The sequence below is a fragment of the Triturus cristatus genome, unplaced genomic scaffold (assembly GCF_964204655.1).
Source record: "Triturus cristatus unplaced genomic scaffold, aTriCri1.1 SCAFFOLD_594, whole genome shotgun sequence".
Taxonomy (NCBI): Eukaryota; Metazoa; Chordata; class Amphibia; order Caudata; family Salamandridae; genus Triturus; species Triturus cristatus.
In genome coordinates, this window is record NW_028188396.1 from 81,179 (window position 1) to 105,773 (window position 24,595).

The window sequence follows — 24,595 nt, forward strand, 5'->3', positions numbered from 1 at the left end:
AAGGCATTGCAGGTCCTATTCTGATACTGTAAAGGAGTTAAATACACTTTAATGAGTATGTGAAGTGTTTTGTTTTCACACCACCAGCCAGGGGGGAACCCTGAATTCTCACCCTGAGCGGAGCTCCATAACCCTGGGTAGAAGGTGCGACTTCATCCCCTTGAAGCCTAACACCTGCAAACGTCACAAGCATCAGTAAAACTGGTGCCTGGGTGCTGGAAACACACCCAAGGCCTTGCAGGCCTTATCCTGATACTGTAAAGGAGTTAAATACACTTTCCTGAGTAAGTGAAGTGTTTTATTTTCACACTTCCATCCAGGGGTGAACCCTGAAATCTCACCCTGCGCGGAGCTCCATAACCCTGGGTAGAAGTTGCGACTTCATCCCCTTGAAGCCTAACACCTGCAAATGTCACAAGCATCAGTAAAACTGGAGTCTGGAGGCTGGAAATACACCCAAGGCATTGCAGGTCCTATTCTGATACTGTAAAGGAGTTAAATACACTTTACTGAGTATGTGAAGTGTTTTGTTTTCACACCACCAGCCAGGGGTGAACCCTGAATTCTCACCCTGAGCGGAGCTCCATAACCCTGGGTAGAAGGTGCGACTTCATCCCCTTGAAGCCTAACACCTGCAAACGTCACAAGCATCAGTAAAACTGGTGCCTGGGTGCTGGAAACACACCCAAGGCCTTGCAGGCCTTATCCTGATACTGTAAAGGAGTTAAATACACTTTCCTGAGTATGTGAAGTGTTTTGTTTTCACACCTTGAGCCAGGGGTGAACCCTGAAATCTAACCCTGCGCGGAGCTCCATGACCCTGGGTAGAAGGTGCGACTTCTTCCCCTTGAAGCCTAACACCTGCAAATGTCACCAGTATCAGTAAAACTGGTGTCTGGAGGCTGGAAACACACCCAAGGCATTGCATGCCCTATTCTGATACTGTAAAGGAGTGAAATACACTTTACTGAGTATGTGAAGTGATTTGTTTTCACACCTTGAGCCAGGGGTGAACCCTGAAATCTAACCCTGCGCGGAGCTCCATGACCCTGGGTAGAAGGTGCGACTTCCTCCCCTTGAAGCCTAACACCTGCAAAGGTCACAAGCATCAGTAAAACTGGTGCCTGGATGCTGGAAACACACCCAAGGCCTTGCAGGCCTTATTCTGATACTGTAAAGGAGTTAAATACACTTTCCTGAGTATGTGAAGTGTTTTATTTTCACACCTCCAGCCAGGGGTGAACCCTGACTTCTCACCCTGCGCGGAGCTCCATAACCCTGGGTAGAAGGTGCAACTTCATCCCCATGAAGCCTAACACCGGCAAATGTCACAATTATCAGTAAAACTGGTGCCTGGAGGCTGGAAACACACCCAAGGCCTTGCAGGCATTATTCTGATACGTTAAAGGAGTTAAATACACTTTCCTGAGTATGCGAAGTGCTTTATTTTCACACCTCCAGCCAGGGGTGAACCCTGATATCTCACCCTGCGCGGAGCTCCATAAGCCCGGGTAGAAGGTGCGACTTTGTCCCCTTGAAGCCTAACGCCTGCAAATGTCACAAGTATCAGTAAATTAGTGCCAGGAGGCTGGAATCAGGCCAAAGGCCTTGCAGGCCTTGTTCTGTTACTGTGAAGGACTTAAATACTCTTTACTGAGTCTGTGAAGTGTTTTGATTTCACATCTCCAGCCAGGGTTGAAACCCGAAATCATACCCTGCGCGAAGGTCCATAACCCTGGGTAGAAGGTGCAACTTCATCCCCTTTAAGCCTAACACCTACAAATGTCACAAGTATCAGTAAAACTGGTGCCAGGAGGCTGGAAGTAGGCCCAAGGCCTTGCAGGCCTTATTCTGATACTGTAAAGCAGCTAAATACACTTTCCTGAGTATGTGAAGTGTTTTATTTTCACACCTCCAGCCAGGGGTGAAGCCTGAAATCTCACCCTGCGCGGAGCTCCATGACCCTGGGTAGAAGGTGCGACTTCATCCCCTTGAAGCATAACACCTCCAAGTGTCACAAGTATCAGTACAACTGGTGCCTGGAGGCTGGAAACAAACCCAAGGCCTTGCAGGCCTTGTTCTGATACTGTAAAGGAGTTAAATACACTTTCCTGAGTAAGTGAAGTGTTTTATTTTCACACTTCCATCCAGGGGTGAACCCTGAAATCTCACCCTGCGCGGAGCTCCATAACCCTGGGTAGAAGGTGCGACTTCATCCCCTTGAAGCCTAACACCTGCAAATGTCACAAGTATCAGTAAATCTGGTGCCAGGAGGCTGGAAGTAGGCCCAAGGCCTTGCAGGCCTTATTCTGATACTGTAAAGCAGCTAAATGCACTTTCCTGAGTATGTGAAGTGTTTTATTTTCACACTTCCATCCAGGGGTGAACCCTGAAATCTCACCCTGCGCGGAGCTCCATAACCCTGGGTAGAAGGTGCGACTTCATCCCCTTGAAGCCTAACACCTACAAATGTCACAAGTATCAGTAAAACTGGTGCCAGGAGGCTGGAAGTAGGCCCAAGGCCTTGCAGGCCTTATTCTGATATTGTAAAGCAGCTAAATACACTTTCCTGAGTATGTGAAGTGTATATTTTTCACACCTCAAGCCTGGGGTGAACCCTGAAATCTCACCCTGCGCGGAGCTCCATGACCCTGGGTAGAAGGTGCGACTTCATCCCCTTGAAGCCTAACACCTACAAATGTCACAAGTATCAGTAAAACTGGTGCCAGGAGGCTGGAAGTAGGCCCAAGGCCTTGCAGGCCTTATTCTGATACTGTAAAGCAGCTAAATACGCTTTCCTGAGTATGTGAAGTGTTTTATTTTCACACCTCCAGCCAGGGGTGAAGCCTGAAATCTCACCCTGCGCGGAGCTCCATGACCCTGGGTAGAAGGTGCGACTTCATCCCCTTGAAGCCTAACACCTACAAATGTCACAAGTATCAGTACAACTGGTGCCAGGAGGCTGGAAGTAGGCCCAAGGCCTTGCAGGCCATATTCTGATACTGTAAAGGAGCTAAATACACTTTCCTGAGAATGTGAGGTGTTTTATTTTCACACCTCCAACCTGGAGTGAACCCTGAAATCTCACCCTGCGCGGAGCTCTATAACCCTGGGTAGAAGGTGAGACTTCATCCCCTTGAAGCTTAACACCTTAAAATGTCACAAAGTATCAGTAAAACTGGTACCTGGAGGCTGGAAACACACCCAAGGCCTTGCAGGCCTTGTTCTGATACTGTGAAGGAGTTAAATACACTTTACTGAGTATGTAAAGTGTTTTGTTTTCACACCACCAGCCAGGGGTGAACCCTGAATTCTCACCCTGAGCGGAGCTCCATAACCTTGGGTAGAAGGTGCAACTTCATCCCCTTGAAGCCTAACACCTGCAAATGTCACAAGTATCAGTAAATTGGTGCTAGGAGGCTGGAAGTAGGCCCAAGGCCTTGCAGGCCTTGTTCTGATACTGTGAAGGAGTTAAATACACTTTACTGAGTATGTAAAGTGTTTTGTTTTCACACCAACAGCCAGGGGTGAACCCTGAATTCTCACCCTGCGCGGAGCTCCATAACCCTGGGTAGAAGTTGCGACTTCATCCCCTTGAAGCCTAACACCTGCAAATGTCACCAGTATCAGTAAAACTGGTGCCAGGAGGCTGAAAGTAGGCCCAAGGCCTTGTAGGCCTTGTTCTGATACTGTAAAGCAGCTAAATACACTTTCCTGAGTATGTGAAGTGTTTTGTTTTCACACCTTGAGCCAGGGGTGAACCCTGAAACATAACCCTGCGCGGAGCTCCATGACCCTGGGTAGAAGGTGCGACTTCATCCCCTTGAAGCCTAACACCTGCAAATGTCACAAGCATCAGTAAAACTGGTGCCTGGATGCTGGAAACACACCCAAGGCCTTGCAGGCCTTATTCTGATACTGTAAAGGAGTTAAATACACTTTCCTGAGTATGTGAAGTGTTTTATTTTCACACCTCCAGCCAGGGGTGAACCCTGATATCTCACCCTGCGCGGAGCTCCATACCCTTGGGTAGAAGGTGCAACTTTATCCCCTTGAAGCCTAACACCTGCAAATGTCACAAGTATCAGTAAATTGGTGCCAGGAGGCTGGAATTAGGCCCAAGGCCTGGCAGGCCTTGTTCTGATACTGTGAAGGAGTTAAATACACTTTACTGAGTATGTAAAGTGTTTTGTTTTCACACCAACAGCCAGGGGTGAACCCTGAATTCTCACCCTGCGCGGAGCTCCATAACCTTGGGTAGAAGGTGCAACTTCATCCCCTTGAAGCCTAACACCTGCAAATGTCACAAGTATCAGTAAATTGGTGCTAGGAGGCTGGAACTAGGCCCAAGGCCTTGTTATGATACTGTGAAGGAGTTAAATACACTTTACTGAGTATGTAAAGTGTTTTGTTTTCACACCAACAGCCAGGGGTGAACCCTGAATTCTCACCCTGCGCGGAGCTCCATAACGCTGGGTAGAAGTTGCGACTTCATCCCCTTGAAGCCTAACACCTGCAAATGTCACCAGTATCAGTAAAACTGGTGTCTGGAGGCTGGAAACACACCCAAGGCATTGCAGGTCCTATTCTGATACTGTAAAGGAGTTAAATACACTTTACTGAGAATGTGAAGTGTTTTGTTTTCACACTTCCATCCAGGGGTGAACCCTGAAATCTCACCCTGCGCGGAGCTCCATAACCCTGGGTAGAAGGTGCGACTTCATCCCCTTGAAGCATAACACCTCCAAGTGTCACAAGTATCAGTACAACTGGTGCCTGGAGGCTGGAAACAAACCCAAGGCCTTGCAGGCCTTGTTCTGATACTGTAAAGGAGTTAAATACACTTTCCTGAGTAAGTGAAGTGTTTTATTTTCACACTTCCATCCAGGGGTGAACCCTGAAATCTCACCCTGCGCGGAGCTCCATAACCCTGGGTAGAAGGTGCGACTTCATCCCCTTGAAGCCTAACACCTGCAAATGTCACAAGTATCAGTAAAACTGATGCCTGGAGGCTGGAAACACACCCAAGGCCTTGCAGGCCTTATTGTGATACTGTAAAGCAGTTAAATACACTTTCCTGAGTATGTGAAGTGTTTTATTTTCACACCTCCAGCCAGGGGTGAACCCTGAAATCTTACCCTGCGCGAAGCTCCATGACCCTGGGTAGAAGGTGCGACTTCATCCCCTTGAAGCCTAACACCTACAAATGTCACAAGTATCAGTAAAACTGGTGCCAGGAGGCTGGAAGTAGGCCCAAGGCCTTGCAGGCCTTGTTCTGATACTGTGAAGGAGTTAAATACACTTTACTGAGTATGTAAAGTGTTTTGTTTTCACACCAACAGCCAGGGGTGAACCCTGAATTCTCACCCTGCGCGGAGCTCCATGACCCTGGGTAGAAGGTGCGACTTCATCCCCTTGAAGCCTAACACCTGCAAATGTCACAAGTATCAGTAAAACTGGTGCCTGGAGGCTGGAAACACACCCAAGGCCTTGCAGGCCTTATTATGATACTGTAAAGCAGTTAAATACACTTTCCTGAGGATGTGAAGTGTTTTATTTTCACACCTCAAGCCTGGGGTGAAGCCAGAAATCTCACCCTGCGCGGAGCTCCATGACACTGGGTAGAAGGTGCGACTTCATCCCCTTGAAGCCTAACACCTGCAAATGTCACAAGTATCAGTAAAACTGGTGCCAGGACGCTGGAAGTAGGCCCAAGGCCTTGCAGGCCTTATTCTGATACTGTAAAGCAGCTAAATACAATTTCCTGAGTATGTGAAGTGTTTTATTTTCACACCTCCAGCCAGGGGTGAAGCCTGAAATCTCACCCTGCGCGGAGCTCCATGACCCTGGGTAGAAGGTGCGACTTCATCCCCTTGAAGCCTAACACCTGCAAATGTCACAAGTATCAGTAAAACTGGTGCCAGGAGGCTGGAAGTAGGCCCAAGGCCTTGCAGGCCTTATTCTGATACAGTAAAGCAGCTAAATACACTTTCCTGAGTATGTGAAGTGTTTTATTTTCACACCTCCAGCCTGGGGTGAAGCCTGAAACCTTACCCTGCGCGGAGCTCCATGACCCTGGGTAGAAGGTGCGACTTCATCCCCTTGAAGCCTAACACCTGCAAATGTCACAAGTATCAGTAAAACTGGTGCCAGGAGGCTGGAAGTAGGCCCAAGGCCTTGCAGGCCTTATTCTGATACTGTAAAGGAGCTAAATACACTTTCCTGAGTATGTGAAGTGTTTTATTTTCACACCTCCAGCCAGGGGTGAAGCCTGAAATCTCACCCTGCGCGGAGCTCCATGACCCTGGGTAGAAGGTGCGACTTCATCCCCTTGAAGCATAACACCTCCAAGTGTCACAAGTATCAGTACAACTGGTGCCTGGAGGCTGGAAACAAACCCAAGGCCTTGCAGGCCTTGTTCTGATACTGTAAAGGAGTTAAATACACTTTCCTGAGTAAGTGAAGTGTTTTATTTTCACACTTCCATCCAGGGGTGAACCCTGAAATCTCACCCTGCGCGGAGCTCCATAACCCTGGGTAGAAGGTGCGACTTCATCCCCTTGAAGCCTAACACCTGCAAATGTCACAAGTATCAGTAAAACTGGTGCCTGGAGGCTGGAAACACACCCAAGGCCTTGCAGGCCTTATTGTGATACTGTAAAGCAGTTAAATACACTTTCCTGAGTATGTGAAGTGTTTTATTTTCACACCTCCAGCCAGGGGTGAACCCTGAAATCTTACCCTGCGCGAAGCTCCATGACCCTGGGTAGAAGGTGCGACTTCATCCCCTTGAAGCATAACACCTGCAAATGTCACCAGTATCAGTAAAACTGGTGCCTGGAGGCTGGAAACAAACCCAAGGCCTTGCAGGCCTTGTTCTGATACTGTAAATGAGTTAAATACACTTTCCTGAGTAAGTGAAGTGTTTTATTTTCACACTTTCATCCAGGGGTGAACCCTGATATCTCACCCTGCGCGGAGCTCCATAACCCTGGGTAGAAGTTGCGACTTCATCCCCTTGAAGCCTAACACCTGCAAATGTCACCAGTATCAGTAAAACTGGAGTCTGGAGGCTGGAAACACACCCAAGGCATTGCAGGTCCTATTCTGATACTGTAAAGGAGTTAAATACACTTTAATGAGTATGTGAAGTGTTTTGTTTTCACACCACCAGCCAGGGGTGAACCCTGAATTCTCACCCTGAGCGGAGCTCCATAACCCTGGGTAGAAGGTGCGACTTCATCCCCTTGAAGCCTAACACCTGCAAACGTCACAAGCATCAGTAAAACTGGTGCCTGGGTGCTGGAAACACACCCAAGGCCTTGCAGGCCTTATCCTGATACTGTAAAGGAGTTAAATACACTTTCCTGAGTATGTGAAGTGTTTTGTTTTCACACCTTGAGCCAGGGGTGAACCCTGAAATCTAACCCTGCGCGGAGCTCCATGACCCTGGGTAGAAGGTGCGACTTCTTCCCCTTGAAGCCTAACACCTGCAAATGTCACCAGTATCAGTAAAACTGGTGACTGGAGGCTGGAAACACACCCAAGGCATTGCAGGCCCTATTCTGATACTGTAAAGGAGTGAAATACACTTTAATGAGTATGTGAAGTGATTTGTTTTCACACCTCCAGCCAGGGGTGAACCCTGAAATCTTACCCTGCGCGGAGCTCCATGACCCTGGGTAGAAGGTGCGACTTCATCCCCTTGAAGCATAACACCTCCAAGTGTCACAAGTATCAGTACAACTGGTGCCTGGAGGCTGGAAACAAACCCAAGGCCTTGCAGGCCTTGTTCTGATACTGTAAAGGAGTTAAATACACTTTCCTGAGTAAGTGAAGTGTTTTATTTTCACACTTCCATCCAGGGGTGAACCCTGAAATCTCACCCTGCGCGGAGCTCCATAACCCTGGGTAGAAGGTGCGACTTCATCCCCTTGAAGCCTAACACCTGCAAATGTCACAAGTATCAGTAAAACTGGTGCCTGGAGGCTGGAAACACACCCAAGGCCTTGCAGGCCTTATTGTGATACTGTAAAGCAGTTAAATACACTTTCCTGAGTATGTGAAGTGTTTTATTTTCACACCTCCAGCCAGGGGGGAATCCTGAAATCTTACCCTGCGCGAAGCTCCATGACCCTGGGTAGAAGGTGCGACTTCATCCCCTTGAAGCATAACACCTCCAAGTGTCACAAGTATCAGTACAACTGGTGCCTGGAGGCTGGAAACAAACCCAAGGCCTTGCAGGCCTTGTTCTGATACTGTAAATGAGTTAAATACACTTTCCTGAGTAAGTGAAGTGTTTTATTTTCACACTTCCATCCAGGGGTGAACCCTGAAATCTCACCCTGCGCGAAGCTCCATGACCCTGGGTAGAAGGTGCGACTTCATCCCCTTGAAGCCTAACACCTGCAAATGTCACAAGTATCAGTAAAACTGGTGCCAGGAGGCTGGAAGTAGGCCCAAGGCCTTGCAGGCCTTATTCTGATACTGTAAAGGAGCTAAATACACTTTCCTGAGTGTGTGAAGTGTTTTATTTTCACACCTCCAGCCAGGGGTGAAGCCTGAAATCTCACCCTGCGCGGAGCTCCATGACCCTGGGTAGAAGGTGCGACTTCATCCCCTTGAAGCCTAACACCTACAAATGTCACAAGTATCAGTAAAACTGGTGCCAGGAGGCTGGAAGTAGGCCCAAGGCCTTGCAGGCCTTATTCTGATACTGTAAAGCAGCTAAATACGCTTTCCTGAGTATGTGAAGTGTTTTATTTTCACACCTCCAGCCAGGGGTGAAGCCTGAAATCTCACCCTGCGCGGAGCTCCATAACCCTGGGTAGAAGGTGCGGCTTCATCCCCTTGAAGCCTAACACCTGCAAATGTCACAAGTATCAGTAAATCTGGTGCCAGGAGGCTGGAAGTAGGCCAAAGGCCTTGCAGGCCTTATTCTGATACTGTAAAGCAGCTAAATACGCTTTCCTGAGTATGTGAAGTGTTTTATTTTCACACTTCCATCCAGGGGTGAACCCTGAAATCTCACCCTGCGCGAAGCTCCATGACCCTGGGTAGAAGGTGCGACTTCATCCCCTTGAAGCCTAACACCTGCAAATGTCACAAGTATCAGTAAAACTGGTGCCAGGAGGCTGGAAGTAGGCCCAAGGCCTTGCAGGCCTTATTCTGATACTGTAAAGGAGCTAAATACACTTTCCTGAGTGTGTGAAGTGTTTTATTTTCACACCTCCAGCCAGGGGTGAAGCCTGAAATCTCACCCTGCGCGGAGCTCCATGACCCTGGGTAGAAGGTGCGACTTCATCCCCTTGAAGCCTAACACCTACAAATGTCACAAGTATCAGTAAAACTGGTGCCAGGAGGCTGGAAGTAGGCCCAAGGCCTTGCAGGCCTTATTCTGATACTGTAAAGCAGCTAAATACGCTTTCCTGAGTATGTGAAGTGATTTATTTTCACACCTCCAGCCAGGGGTGAAGCCTGAAATCTCACCCTGCGCGGAGCTCCATAACCCTGGGTAGAAGGTGCGGCTTCATCCCCTTGAAGCCTAACACCTGCAAATGTCACAAGTATCAGTAAATCTGGTGCCAGGAGGCTGGAAGTAGGCCAAAGGCCTTGCAGGCCTTATTCTGATACTGTAAAGCAGCTAAATACGCTTTCCTGAGTATGTGAAGTGTTTTATTTTCACACTTCCATCCAGGGGTGAACCCTGAAATCTCACCCTGCGCGGAGCTCCATAACCCTGGGTAGAAGGTGCGACTTCATCCCCTTGAAGCCTAACACCTACAAATGTCACAAGTATCAGTAAAACTGGTGCCAGGAGGCTGGAAGTAGGCCCAAGGCCTTGCAGGCCTTATTCTGATACTGTAAAGCAGCTAAATACACTTTCCTGAGTATGTGAAGTGTATATTTTTCACACCTCAAGCCTGGGGTGAACCCTGAAATCTCACCCTGCGCGGAGCTCCATGACCCTGGGTAGAAGGTGCGACTTCATCCCCTTGAAGCCTAACACCTGCAAATGTCACAAGTATCAGTAAAACTGGTGCCTGGAGGCTGGAAACACACCCAAGGCCTTGCAGGCCTTAATATGATACTGTAAAGCAGTTAAATACACTTTCCTGAGGATGTGAAGTGTTTTATTTTCACACCTCAAGCCTGGGGTGAAGCCAGAAATCTCACCCTGCGCGGAGCTCAATGACACTGGGTAGAAGGTGCGACTTCATCCCCTTGAAGCCTAACACCTGCAAATGTCACAAGTATCAGTAAAACTGGTGCCAGGACGCTGGAAGTAGGCCCAAGGCCTTGCAGGCCTTATTCTGATACTGTAAAGCAGCTAAATACAATTTCCTGAGTATGTGAAGTGTTTTATTTTCACACCTCCAGCCAGGGGTGAAGCCTGAAATCTCACCCTGCGCGGAGCTCCATGACGCTGGGTAGAAGGTGCGACTTCATCCCCTTGAAGCCTAACACCTGCAAATGTCACAAGTATCAGTAAAACTGGTGCCAGGAGGCTGGAAGTAGGCCCAAGGCCTTGCAGGCCTTATTCTGATACTGTAAAGGAGCTAAATATACTTTCCTGAGTATGTGAAGCTTTTATTTTCACACCTCAAGCATGGGGTGAACCCTGAAATCTCACCCTGCGCGGAGCTCCATAACCCTGGGTAGAAGGTGCGACTTGATCCCCTTGAAGCCCAACACCTGCAAATGTCACAAGTATCAGTAAAACTGGTGCCAGTAGGCTGGATGTAGGCCCAAGGCCTTGCAGGCCTTATTCTGATACTGTAAAGGAGCTAAATACACTTTCCTGAGTATGTGAAGTGTTTTATTTTCACACCTCAAGCCTGGGGTGAACCCTGAAATCTCACCCTGCGCGGAGCTCCATGACCCTGGGTAGAAGGTGCGACTTCACCCCCTTGAAGCCTAACACCTACAAATGTCACAAGTATCAGTAAATCTGGTGCCAGGAGGCTGGAAGTAGGCCCAAGGCCTTGCAGGCCTTATTCTGATACTGTAAAGCAGCTAAATACACTTTCCTGAGTATGTGAAGTGTTTTATTTTCACACCTCCAGCCTAGGGTGAAGCCTGAAACCTTACCCTGCGCGGAGCTCCATGACCCTGGGTAGAAGGTGCGACTTCATCCCCTTGAAGCCTAACACCTGCAAATGTCACAAGTATCAGTAAAACTGGTGCCAGGAGGCTGGAAGTAGGCCCAAGGCCTTGCAGGCCTTATTCTGATACTGTAAAGGAGCTAAATACACTTTCCTGAGTATGTGAAGTGTTTTATTTTCACACCTCCAGCCAGGGGTGAAGCCTGAAATCTCACCCTGCGCGGAGCTCCATGACCCTGGGTAGAAGGTGCGACTTCATCCCCTTGAAGCCTAACACCTACAAATGTCACAAGTATCAGTAAAACTGGTGCCAGGAGGCTGGAAGTAGGCCCAAGGCCTTGCAGGCCTTATTCCGATACTGTAAAGCAGCTAAATACACTTTCCTGAGTATGTGAAGTGTTTTATTTTCACACCTCCAGCCAGGGGTGAAGCCTGAAATCTCACCCTGCGCGGAGCTCCATGACCCTGGGTAGAAGGTGCGACTTCATCCCCTTGAAGCATAACACCTCCAAGTGTCACAAGTATCAGTAAAACTGGTGCCAGGAGGCTGGAAGTAGGCCCAAGGCCTTGCAGGCCTTATTCTGATACTGTAAAGCAGCTAAATACGCTTTCCTGAGTATGTGAAGTGTTTTATTTTCACACCTCCAGCCAGGGGGGAAGCCTGAAATCTCACCCTGCACGGAGCTCCATGACACTGGGTAGAAGGTGCGACTTCATCCCCTTGAAGCCTAACACCTACAAATGTCACAAGTATCAGTAAATCTGGTGCCAGGAGGCTGGAAGTAGGCCCAAGGCCTTGCAGGCCTTATTCTGATACTGTAAAGGAGCTAAATGTACTTTCCTGAGTATGTGAAGCTTTTATTTTCACACCTCAAGCATGGGGTGAACCCTGAAATCTCACCCTGCGCGGAGCTCCATAACCCTGGGTAGAAAGTGCGACTTGATCCCCTTGAAGCCCAACACCTGCAAATGTCACAAGTATCAGTAAAACTGGTGCCAGTAGGCTGGATGTAGGCCCAAGGCCTTGCAGGCCTTATTCTGATACTGTAAAGGAGCTAAATACACTTTCCTGAGTATGTGAAGTGTTTTATTTTCACACCTCAAGCCTGGGGTGAACCCTGAAATCTCACCCTGCGCGGAGCTCCATGACCCTGGGTAGAAGGTGCGACTTCATCCCCTTGAAGCCTAACACCTACAAATGTCACAAGTATCAGTAAATCTGGTGCCAGGAGGCTGGAAGTAGGCCCAAGGCCTTGTTCTGATACTGTAAAGGAGTTAAATACACTTTCATGAGTATGTGAAGTGTTTTGTTTTCACACCTTGAGCCAGGGGTGAACCCTGAAATCTAACCCTGCGCGGAGCTCCATGACCCTGGGTAGAAGGTGCGACTTCTTCCCCTTGAAGCCTAACACCTGCAAATGTCACCAGTATCAGTAAAACTGGTGTCTGGAGGCTGGAAACACACCCAAGGCATTGCAGGCCCTATTCTGATACTGTAAAGGAGTGAAATACACTTTACTGAGTATGTGAAGTGTTTTGTTTTCACACCTTGAGCCAGGGGTGAAGCCTGAAATCTCACCCTGCACGGAGCTCCATGACACTGGGTAGAAGGTGCGACTTCATCCCCTTGAAGCCTAACACCTACAAATGTCACAAGTATCAGTAAATCTGGTGCCAGGAGGCTGGAAGTAGGCCCAAGGCCTTGCAGGCCTTGTTCTGATACTGTAAAGGAGTTAAATACACTTTCCTGAGTATGTGAAGTGTTTTATTTTCACACTTCCATCCAGGGGTGAACCCTGAAATCTCACCCTGCGCGGAGCTCCATGACCCTGGGTAGAAGGTGAGACGTCATCCCCTTGAAGCCTAACACCTGCAAATGTCACAAGTATCAGTAAAACTGGTGCCAGGAGGCTGGAAGTAGGCCCAAGGCCTTGCAGGCCTTATTCTGATACTGTAAAGCAGCTAAATACACTTTCCTGAGTATGTGAAGTGTTTTATTTTCACACCTCCAGCCAGGGGTGAAGCCTGAAATCTCACCCTGTGCGGAGCTCCATGACCCTGGGTAGAAGGTGCGACTTCATCCCCTTGAAGCATAACACCTCCAAGTGTCACAAGGATCAGTACAACTGGTGCCTGGAGGCTGGAAACAAACCCAAGACCTTGCAGGCCTTGTTCTGATACTGTAAAGCAGCTAAATACACTTTCCTGATTATGTGAAGTGTTTTATCTTCACACCTGCAGCCAGGGGTGAACCCTGAAATCTCACCCTGCGCGGAGCTCCATAGCCCTGGGTAGAAGGAGATACTGTGTCCCCTTAAACCTGTAATTTTCAAAATGTCATAAAAAGAATAAATCAAGCGCCTGGAGGCTAGAAATGGGCCCGAGACACTGAAGTCTTGGATCTGATAATGTAAAGGGCTTTGTGTACCTTTTGAGTGAAGTTTTTTTTCCCACCTCCAGCCGAGGGTTAAATCCTGAAATATTACCCCAATCGAAGCTCCATAGCCCTGTGTAGAAAAAGTGACTTCGTCCCCTTGGACCTAAAATGTTAGTACTTTTTTTTTATTTTTGTATTAAACATTGTTAAAGGGGTGACTGGAGGCTAATAAAATGGACCAGATACTGTGAAGGACATTATTTCATTTTTGGGCGAAAAAAAAATAAAAAAATAAAAATATATGTATTATATTATTATTGCGATTTTTTTTTTTTATTGGGGCCCATCTCCAGCTAAGGGGGAAAACCTGAAATGTTACCCGAAGCGGAGCTCCATTGCCCTGGGTAGAAGTAGTGCCATGGTCCCCTTGAACCAAAATGCCAACAAAAGAATAAATAAATAAATTTAAAAAAAGTACTAAAACAGGTGCTTAGAGGCCCAGAGGGTCCCGAAATCGGTCACGATCGATCACAAAAAAAATGAGGATCCCACACCCCATGGCCCTGCATGGGAACTCTATTTTACTGACTATTAAGCCCCCACGGAGTGGGGGCTTACAGCGCCCGAGCGGGAGACAAAAGTTAGAGTTAGCGCGGCCGATCCGCCGCCCGGCCATCTGGTCGCTCAGCTCCGAGGGCCATCTGGTCGCGCAACTCGGCGACCAGATGGCCGGCCGCACTCCCGGCGCGGCTAACTCTAACCTTTGTCCCTCGTCCGTGTTCTGTAAACCCCCACTACGTGGGGGCTTAATAGTTGAGGGAGAAATGACCGGCCCTGGGCCGGGCCAAACTCGCCTTGGGTCCCCAGTACAGGGCTCTAGGATGGCGGGCCCCTGGGCCGGCCTATACCCGCCTTAGGTCCCCAGTTCAGGGCTCCAGGATGGCGGGCCCCTGGGCCGGGCTATACCCGCCTTAGGTGCCCAGTACAGGGCTTCAGGATAGCGGCCCCATGGGCTGGACTGGGATGAACGCGCCCCTGGACCCCCATGCCGGGGCTCCAGGAAGGCACCCTGGCCCCGGGACAGTGCCTTGCATGGCAGGGTGGCTGCGGAGAGTTCCCCTGATGCACCCCTCACTCGACCCGCTGTGGGCCTAGAAAGCAGCCCTAGCGCATAGACACAGCTCTCCCATGACATCGTGGTCGGCTCTTAAAAGAGCCTTTGGGTTTTGTTTTGTTTTTTCCGTGGGCAAGCCGAGTGTTTACCCGCCGAATCCGTAGAGGGTGCGACCCTGACGCTTCAGGGCGTAGACCACATCCATGGCGGTGACGGTCTTCCTCTTGGCGTGCTCGGTGTAGGTGACGGCGTCCCGGATCACGTTCTCCAGGAAAACCTTCAACACCCCGCGGGTCTCCTCGTAGATGAGGCCGGAGATGCGCTTGACCCCGCCACGGCGCGCCAGGCGGCGAATGGCTGGCTTGGTGATGCCCTGGATGTTGTCCCGGAGCACCTTGCGGTGCCTCTTGGCGCCGCCTTTGCCGAGCCCCTTCCCTCCTTTACCGCGTCCAGACATGGTCTCCTGTCGGTGCTGTGACTGAGCAGAAATGAGGGCCGCGGCCAGCGGCGGCTGCTTATATGGAGGAGCTGTGCCGGACCAGCTAGGGCGCTGCAAGCGGCCCACGTGACTCAAAGGATGGCGAGGGAGCCCGCCCCGGACCGCCCTCTGCAGGGAGCGGGGGCTGGAGCGGCCGTTGCCGTTTGAAAAAGAGCGCGCTCCCAGCCGCCTCTTTGTCGTGGGCTCTGCAGCTGCCGCCGGGGCATAGATCACAGTCAAGCACACACACACGCGCCTCCCTTCCCGGGCCCCCACTCGTCACCGCGGCCCGCCTAACCCTGGCGCTCGGTGCCCGCTCCCACCATGAACAGAAGGCTCTGAAAAGTGTTAATGGAGCAAACAGGTTAACGGCCTCGCCGGCAGCACCCAGCTGTGTGCGGCCGCCCGCCACCCCGTAACACTGTCCACATGTCACGCCCGGTTGTGGCAAGTCTGTAAACTGCCCCTATTAAAATGTACATTTTTTTTTTTTTTTTACAAAAACATTATTATTGTGGGCCTCAAGCTAGGTTTTGGGACGGGGGCAAGATCTACGTGTACGTCCGAGGGCTTGTGCATGCCCTCCTATGTAGCGACGGTGCGGGCGCTGCCGCAACTATGAAGCCGCCAGAGTAACACCTTGGCCACGGATACGCTCTTTGATGGAGTCTGTGGTTGGCCCTGAAAAGAGCCTTTGTGTTTAGGGTGCGTTTCCACGGTGGTCTGCGGGCCTTTACTTGCTTGCTTTGCCCCCTGCCTTGTGGCTCTCGGTTTTCTTGGGCAGCAGCACGGCCTGGATGTTGGGCAGGACTCCTCCCTGGGCGATGGTGACTCGGCCCAGCAGCTTGTTCAGCTCCTCGTCGTTGCGGATGGCCAGCTGGAGGTGTCTGGGGATGATGCGGGTCTTTTTGTTGTCCCGGGCCGCGTTGCCGGCCAGCTCCAGGATCTCAGCGGTCAGGTACTCCAGGACTGCAGCCAGATAGACTGGGGCACCGGCGCCCACCCTCTCGGCGTAGCTTCCCTTGCGGAGCAGCCTGTGCACACGGCCCACGGGGAACTGGAGCCCGGCTCTGGAAGAGCGTGTCTTGGCCTTAGCGCGGGCCTTTCCTCCTTGCTTTCCGCGTCCAGACATGGCGATCGATGCAGGGGCTCACTCACACAACAGAGAGAATAGTACTGCTGTTCTGCGGGACTCCGGCGATATAAAGACTTCGGGCGCTTCTGATTGGTTGACAGCTAGGCTCTGATAGTTCTTCTCATTGGAGGGAGGAGGGCTTCCTTTTCACCAATCAAAGTTCCAGTACCGCATTACAAAGGGAAGTGGGGGCCCTGCCTGAGCCTGCCAATGAGACGGGAGAGCAGAGAAGCAGCTACTTTACACGGCCAGCCTATAAATACAAGTGCCGGGCTCGCCTGCCTTATTTCTCTCGGCTCCACAGGAAGCGGTGCAGATTGTCGACCATGCCTGAACCAGCCAAGTCCGCGCCGGCTCCCAAGAAGGGCTCCAAGAAAGCGCTCTCCAAGCCGCCCAAGAAGGACGGGAAGAAGCGCAAGAGGAGCAGGAAGGAAAGCTATGCTATCTACATTTACAAAGTGATGAAGCAGGTGCACCCGGACACCGGCATCTCCTCCAAGGCCATGGGCATCATGAACTCCTTCGTGAACGACATCTTCGAGCGCATCGCCGGGGAGGCTTCCCGCCTGGCCCACTACAACTCGCGGCGCACCATCACCTCCCGGGAGATCCAGACCGCAGTGCGTCTGCTGCTGCCCGGAGAGCTGGCCAAGCACGCCGTGTCCGAGGGCACCAAGGCCGTCACCAAGTACACCAGCGCCAAGTAAGGGTTCGAGGCGCATCCCCAACTAACACAACGGCTCTTTTAAGGGCCACTCACGTCCTCCCCTAAGAGCTAATGTGCTTCATTTATGACCGGAGAAAGAAGTGTTTTAAACGGTAATGTTGAGCGCACAAGACCCGCTCTCACGGGGCTTGCTGCAGACCGAGGGACGATGGACCAGGCAACCCGTTTTAATAAGCATGTTTATATGAATGAGCCCTCTTTGGGACCAAGTGTCACACAAGCACTGTAATGTAACGATGACGTTAAATAAAGCCCACGCGGAACTCGCACGGCTGCCCCCGGGCTTATTGTTTCCTGCGACCAGTTTTAGTGTGTGCGGGTGTCACGTTGTGTTTGTACTTTAAGACCAGGGGCAACGGCTAACATCCGCCCCAGGGCAAAGGCTCCCGAAATCGGGACACATAAACCCGATGTACAGATGCCCCACAGCGCTGGCTTGTGACCAGCGGATCCCAGCACGACCCTCTACCCAAACAAAGCGCTTTATTAATTGAAGAGGTGGCTGTGCACACCGAGTGCTCGGATTTCCCAGTGCCGGTATAAGTTTCCCAGTGCCGGTATAAGTTACCCAGTACTCGGGGTACTCTCAGCCAGCCCACCCACCCACACCTGTAGAACATGGCAGATAAGAGAAGCTCGTAGGTGACAGGGTGGTGGCCCTTAAAAGAGCCGTTGTGGTGGTTGTTCGGGTCGGTGTCTCCTTAGGCCCTCTCGCCTCGGATACGACGGGCCAGCTGGATGTCCTTGGGCATGATGGTCACCCTCTTGGCGTGGATGGCGCACAGGTTGGTGTCCTCGAAGAGCCCGACCAGGTAGGCCTCGCTGGCCTCTTGCAGGGCCATGACGGCGGAGCTCTGGAAGCGCAGGTCGGTCTTGAAGTCCTGGGCGATCTCCCTCACCAAGCGCTGGAAGGGCAGCTTGCGGATGAGGAGCTCGGTGGACTTCTGGTAGCGGCGGATCTCGCGGAGAGCCACAGTGCCGGGTCGGTAGCGGTGAGGCTTCTTGACTCCACCGGTGGCAGGGGCGCTCTTGCGGGCAGCCTTGGTGGCCAGCTGCTTGCGAGGCGCTTTGCCGCCGGTGGACTTGCGGGCTGTCTGCTTGGTGCGGGCCATGGCGGGAGCGGTCTCTCTCAACGACGAGCGAGGAAGAATGGAGTTCGAGCAGGCAAGAGCCCTATTTATGCACTCGAAGACGGAGGGCTGCTCTGGTTGGCTGAAGCGACCGCCCCAGGTTTGAAAACAGCCCGCGGTGTGCAACGATTGGCTACTCAACCGGAGGCTGTAGCCTGCCTCTCCAATGAGCTGTGGAGAAAAAGACACCCTCCGATTGGACGATGTACGTTGGAGCCGAAGCCCGCGCTTCGGTCAACCTTTGTCTCCGTGTCCATCCACTCATTTGTAGTCACACGAACCACTCGCCCCCGATCAACTGGGCGAGGAGACCAGGATGTTTTAAGTGTACCGCCCTTGGTCACCCTGGAACACGCCGCCGTTGACTGCGCTCGATTTCACGTTCACAATCGTCTGCTTTATGCAGACACCACTTCGAGTCTGCCCGGATACAGTGAAAGCACCAAGGCACACGTTATCTCACATTTATTATAAACTGAGGTCTAATAACTCCCAGACCCCCTTCTTTCTTTGTTATAAAGATTCCAATCCACGCAGCACCAAAAGAGCCGTTCATATGACCAAGATCACACACGGCACTCGCGTGTGTAAAGGTGCGCTAGGGATTTACTGTGCCGTTTATTATTATTGAGAAGTGTGCACGCGGGGTGAAAGGGTGGGGGTGAACAAGCTCTCTTCTAGACCGGGTGGATGGCTCTTAAAAGAGCCGTTGTGTTTGCAGTGTCTCGGTGCAAGCCCTTACTTCTTCTTGGGCGCTGCCTTCTTGGGCTTGGCTGCTTTGGGCTTGGCTGCCTTGGGTTTGACTACCTTGGCAGGGCTTTTCTTGGCCACTTTGGGCTTCGCCGCCTTGGCTTTCGCTGGGCTCTTGGCAGCCTTCTTGGCGGGGGCAGCCTTGGGCTTCTTGGGGCTCTTTGCTGCCGCTGGCTTCTTGACCTTCTTAGGGCTCTTCTTGACCCCCGCGGGAGCCTTTTTGGGCTTCTTGGCAGCAGGGGCAGCTTTCTTGGCCGCTGGTTTCTTGGTCTTGGCGGCCGCCTTCTTGGCCGCCTTCTTGCCCTCCAGCTGCTTCTTGTTCACCTTGAAGGATCCGGAGGCCCCGGTGCCCTTCAGCTGGGCCAGGGCGCCTTTGCTGACCAGGCTCTTGACGGAGGCCTTGACCCGGCTCTTGTTCTTGTCCACATCGTAGCCCTCGGCGATCAGCCCCTTCTTCATGGCCGACAGGGAGACTCCCTTCCTCTCGGCAGAGGCGGTCACCACCTTCAAGATCAGATCGGCCACGCTGGGGCCGGAAGGCTTTTTGGCCTTGGAGGCCCCCGCTGTCTTCTTCTGCTGCTTCTTCTTGGGGGCGACCTCAGCGGGAGGCGCCGCGGCGGCTGGAGCGGTTTCGGCCATTGCAATGCAAGTCTCGGCGCGGGCGCTGTCACAGAACAGAAATGTCCCTCTCGGCCCGAGCCCCGTGAATATATACAGGGAGGAGCCAGCCTCTGATTGGTCGCGAGCAGACAGGGCTCTGCGAGGCACACTCGGCTCTCTGCTCCGAGCTGACTTTTGTGTTTCCTACCTTCCGATTATCCACGTTTTAAAGCACAATCAGTTAAACACGCGCTTCCACACATGTATGACCAGGAGCCCAGCTTCGGCCCTCTCCCGGGCCTGCCCCCGTTTCGGATCCACCCCTCGTCCCTGGCTTGTGATCCGCGGGGAGACTCGGCGCTCCCCCGACGGCGGACGCCTCCATGCCTGAAATCCCGGGCTCCCGGCCCCTTTTCCCCGGTCCACTCTCGCCTCCTGCGGCCGGGAGCGGCGGCCCGCGGGAGGGAGGGGGCTCCTGCAGGGAGCGGGCCCTGCGGCGTCACAGTGGGGCTGCGGGGGCCGCGGGGAGCGCGTTCTGGAACGGGCCGAAGTAACACAGGGCTCCGCCGGCCGAGCGCGGGGTGGAAACAATGCCAGGGAGCCCCCAGCCCGGCGCCTGCACCCTCGGCTGTGGCACCCACGGCTGGGGGGGGCGCAACCGGAGGCCTTTTACAAGCAGCGGGGCACGGCCCTGGCTCCGGCCTCGCATGCATCACCAGGCGGCCGTGTGCTGGCAGCTTCACATGCAGGCAGAGGGCATTCACTGCCGAGCGCCGAGCCAGAGGAGGCGGGCGCAGACTAAATAAAATAAATACAGTGACACAACGAAGGAAGGCGGCCGAGTTAGGCCTACATGTTTAAAAACACCCCAAGTGAGAGCAGAGGGTGGGAATGCACCTGAAATGGTGACCCCAGTACCGGCATGGAGGCACTCTACTGAGCTGATTTTTAAAGCTGGAGCTAGGTGTACGTCTGAGGTGACATCTGTAGACAGAGTGAGTTACTGTATGTCAGACGCTGAGCCTATGACCGGGGGGAGGCCCACTGCGGAACTGAATAGTACAGTACAGAGTGAGGCATGTGACTACAACTGTTCTACTGAGCCCTATCGCTGGAGTGGGGACCACTCCTGAATCCAATGGTATATCACGAGGGAGACCTGAGACCAGAAATGATATTCTGCGCCCTGTAGCCTGATCGAGGCCTGCTGCTAATTTGGACGGAGGTAGGGGAAGAAAACAGAACACTTCACATAGTCCAGAACGTACATGAACACCAGTCCCAGTATCAGATCTTAGCCTTCAGGATCTCCGGCCCATCCCTAGCTTCCAGGTACCTGTTTTAGTAATATGTGTGACATTTGGAGGTGTACAGCTTCAAGGGGATGAAGTTGCACCTTCTACACAGGGTTGAGGAGCTCCGCGCAGGGTGAAATTTCAGGGTTCATGCCTGGCTGGAGGTGTGAAAACAAAACACTCCACATAGTCACACCTCCATCCAGGGGTGAACCCTGAAATCTCACCCTGCGCGGAGCTCCATGACCCTGGGTAGAAGGTGCGACTTCATCCCCTTGAAGCCTAACACCTACAAATGTCACAAGTATCAGTACAACTGGTGCCAGGAGGCTGGAAGTAGGCCCAAGGCCTTGCAGGCCATATTCTGATACTGTAAAGGAGCTAAATACACTTTCCTGAGAATGTGAGGTGTTTTATTTTCACACCAACAGCCAGGGGTGAACCCTGAATTCTCACCCTGCGCGGAGCTCCATAACCCTGGGTAGAAGTTGCGACTTCATCCCCTTGAAGCCTAACACCTGCAAATGTCACCAGTATCAGTAAAACTGGAGTCTGGAGGCTGGAAACACACCCAAGGCATTGCAGGTCCTATTCTGATACTGTAAAGGAGTTAAATACACTTTACTGAGGATGTGAAGTGTTTTGTTTTCACACCACCAGCCAGGGGTGAACCCTGAATTCTCACCCTGCGCGGAGATCCATAACCCTGGGTAGAAGGTGCGACTTCATCCCCTTGAAGCCTAACACCTGCAAACGTCACAAGCATCAGTAAAACTGGTGCCTGGATGCTGGAAACACACCCAGGGCCTTGCAGGCCTTATCCTGATACTGTAAAGGAGTTAAATACACTTTCCTGAGTATGTGAAGTGTTTTGTTTTCACACCTTGAGCCAGGGGTGAACCCTGAAATCTAACCCTGCGCGGAGCTCCATGACCCTGGGTAGAAGGTGCGACTTCTTCCCCTTGAAGCCTAACACCTGCAAATGTCACCAGTATCAGTAAAACTGGTGTCTGGAGGCTGGAAACACACCCAAGGCATTGCAGGCCCTATTCTGATACTGTAAAGGAGTGAAATACACTTTCCTGAGTATGTGAAGTGTTTTATTTTCACACCTTGAGCCAGGGGTGAACCCTGAAATCTAACCCTGCGCGGAGCTCCGTGACCATGGGTAGAAGGTGCGACTTCTTCCCCTTGAAGCCTAACACCTGCAAATGTCACAAGCATCAGTAAAACTGGTGCCTGGATGCTGGAAACACACCCAAGGCCTTGCAGGCCTTATTCTGATACTGTAAAGGAGTTAAATACACTTTCCTGAGTATGTGAAGTGTTTTATTTTCACACCTCCAGCCAGGGGTGAACCCTGATATCTCACCCTGCGCGGAGCTCCATACCCTTGGGTAGAAGGTGCAACTTTATCCCCTTGAAGCCTAACACCTGCAAATGTCACAAGTATCAGTAAATTGGTGCCAGGAGGCTGGAATTAGGCCCAAGGCCTTGCAGGCCTTGTTCTGATACTGTGAAGGAGTTAAATACACTTTACTGAGTATGTAAAGTGTTTTGTTTTCACACCAACAGCCAGGGGTGAACCCTGAATTCTCACCCTGCGCGGAGCTCCATAACCTTGGGTAGAAGGTGCAACTTCATCCCCTTGAAGCCTAACACCTGCAAATGTCACCAGTATCAGTAAAACTGGTGTCTGGAGGCTGGAAACACACCCAAGGCCTTGCAGGCCTTATTATGATACTGTAAAGCAGTTAAATACACTTTCCTGAGTATGTGAAGTGTTTTATTTTCACACCTCAAGCCTGGGGTGAAGCCAGAAATCTCACCCTGCGCGGAGCTCCATGACACTGGGTAGAAGGTGCGACTTCATCCCCTTGAAGCCTAACACCTGCAAATGTCACAAGTATCAGTAAAACTGGTGCCAGGAGGCTGAAAGTAGGCCCAAGGCCTTGTAGGCCTTGTTCTGATACTGTAAAGCAGCTAAATACACTTTCCTGAGTATGTGAAGTGTTTTATTTTCACACCTCAAGCCTGGGGTGAACCCTGAAATCTTACCCTGCGCGGAGCTCCATAACCCTGGGTAGAAGGTGCGACTTCATCCCCTTGAAGCCTAACACCTGCAAATGTCACAAGTATCAGTAAAACTGGTGCCTGGAGGCTGGAAACACACCCAAGGCCTTGCAGGCCTTATTGTGATACTGTAAAGCAGTTAAATACACTTTCCTGAGTATGTGAAGTGTTTTATTTTCACACCTCCAGCCAGGGGTGAACCCTGAAATCTTACCCTGCGCGAAGCTCCATGACCCTGGGTAGAAGGTGCGACTTCATCCTCTTGAAGCCTAACACCTGCAAATGTCACAAGTATCAGTAAAACTGGTGCCAGGAGGCTGGAAGTAGGCCCAAGGCCTTGCAGGCCTTATTCTGATACTGTAAAGGAGCTAAATACACTTTCCTGAGTATTTGAAGTGTTTTATTTTCACACCTCCAGCCAGGGGTGAAGCCTGAAATCTTACCCTGCGCGGAGCTCCATAACCCTGGGTAGAAGGTGCGACTTCATCCCCTTGAAGCCTAACACCTACAAATGTCTCAAGTATCAGTAAAACTGGTGCCTGGAGGCTGGAAACACACCCAAGGCCTTGTAGGCCTTATTCTGATACTGTAAAGGAGCTAAATACGCTTTCCTGAGTATGTGAAGTGTTTTATTTTCACACCTCCAGCCAGCGGTGAACCCTGAAATCTTACCCTGCGCAAAGCTCCTTAACCCTGGGTAGAAGGTGCGACTTCATCCCCTTGAAGCCTGACACCTGCAAATGTCACAAGCATCAGTTAAACTGGTGCCTGGATGCTGGAAACACACCCAAGGCCTTGCAGGCCTTATCCTGATACTGTAAAGGAGTTAAATACACTTTCCTGAGTATGTGAAGTGTTTTGTTTTCACACCTTGAGCCAGGGGTGAACCCTGAAATCTAACCCTGCGCGGAGCTCCATACCCTTGGGTAGAAGGTGCAACTTTATCCCCTTGAAGCCTAACACCTGCAAATGTCACAAGTATCAGTAAAACTGGTGCCAGGAGGCTGGAAGTAGGCCCAAGGCCTTGCAGGCCTTATTCTGATTGAAGGAGATAGATACTCTTTACTGAGTATGTGAAGTGTTTTGTTTACACACAAACAGCCAGGGGTGAACCCTGAATTCTCACCCTGCGCAGAGCTCCATAACCCTGGGTAGAAGGTGCGACTTCATCCCCTTGAAGCCTAACACCTGCAAATGTCACAAGCATCAGTAAAACTGGTGCCTGGATGCTGGAAACACACCCAAGGCCTTGCAGGCCTTATTCTGATACTGTAAAGGAGTTAAATACACTTTCCTGAGTATGTGAAGTGTTTTATTTTCACACCTCCAGCCAGGGGTGAACCCTGATATCTCACCCTGCGCGGAGCTCCATACCCTTGGGTAGAAGGTGCAACTTTATCCCCTTGAAGCCTAACACCTGCAAATGTCACAAGTATCAGTACATTGGTGCCAGGAGGCTGGAATTAGGCCCAAGGCCTTGCAGGCCTTGTTCTGATACTGTGAAGGAGTTAAATACACTTTACTGAGTATGTAAAGTGTTTTGTTTTCACACCAACAGCCAGGGGTGAACCCTGAATTCTCACCCTGCGCGGAGCTCCATAACCTTGGGTAGAAGGTGCAACTTCATCCCCTTGAAGCCTAACACCTGCAAATGTCACAAGTATCAGTAAATTGGTGCTAGGAGGCTGGAAGTAGGCCCAAGGCCTTGCAGGCCTTGTTCTGATACTGTGAAGGAGTTAAATACACTTTACTGAGTATGTAAAGTGTTTTGTTTTCACACCAACAGCCAGGGGTGAACCCTGAATTCTCAC

The 24,595-nt window shown here is 51.3% G+C and overlaps 4 protein-coding genes across 4 annotated transcripts; 1 reads left to right on the forward strand and 3 right to left on the reverse strand.

Annotated features, from left to right (window-relative positions):
- Positions 1 to 14,682: 14,682 nt before the first annotated feature.
- Positions 14,683 to 15,538, reverse strand: LOC146769017 (histone H4). Its single transcript, XM_085640578.1, has one exon. It carries the CDS (start codon positions 15,051 to 15,053, stop codon positions 14,742 to 14,744), a length of 312 nt encoding a protein of 103 aa, XP_085496704.1. The 5' UTR covers positions 15,054 to 15,538; the 3' UTR covers positions 14,683 to 14,741.
- Positions 15,539 to 16,340: 802 nt separating this feature from the next.
- On the forward strand, positions 16,341 to 16,931 carry LOC146769018 (histone H2B 1.2-like). The gene has a single exon (XM_085640577.1). The coding sequence runs from the start codon at positions 16,536 to 16,538 to the stop codon at positions 16,914 to 16,916; it is 381 nt and encodes a 126-aa protein (XP_085496703.1). The 5' UTR covers positions 16,341 to 16,535; the 3' UTR covers positions 16,917 to 16,931.
- A 689-nt stretch (positions 16,932 to 17,620) lies between these two features.
- LOC146769019 (histone H3) lies at positions 17,621 to 18,796 on the reverse strand. Its single transcript, XM_085640576.1, has one exon. The coding sequence runs from the start codon at positions 18,046 to 18,048 to the stop codon at positions 17,638 to 17,640; it is 411 nt and encodes a 136-aa protein (XP_085496702.1). The 5' UTR covers positions 18,049 to 18,796; the 3' UTR covers positions 17,621 to 17,637.
- LOC146769020 (histone H1.3-like) lies at positions 18,758 to 20,245 on the reverse strand. The gene has a single exon (XM_085640575.1). It carries the CDS (start codon positions 19,453 to 19,455, stop codon positions 18,805 to 18,807), a length of 651 nt encoding a protein of 216 aa, XP_085496701.1. The 5' UTR covers positions 19,456 to 20,245; the 3' UTR covers positions 18,758 to 18,804.
- Between the last annotated feature and the right edge of the window lie 4,350 nt (positions 20,246 to 24,595).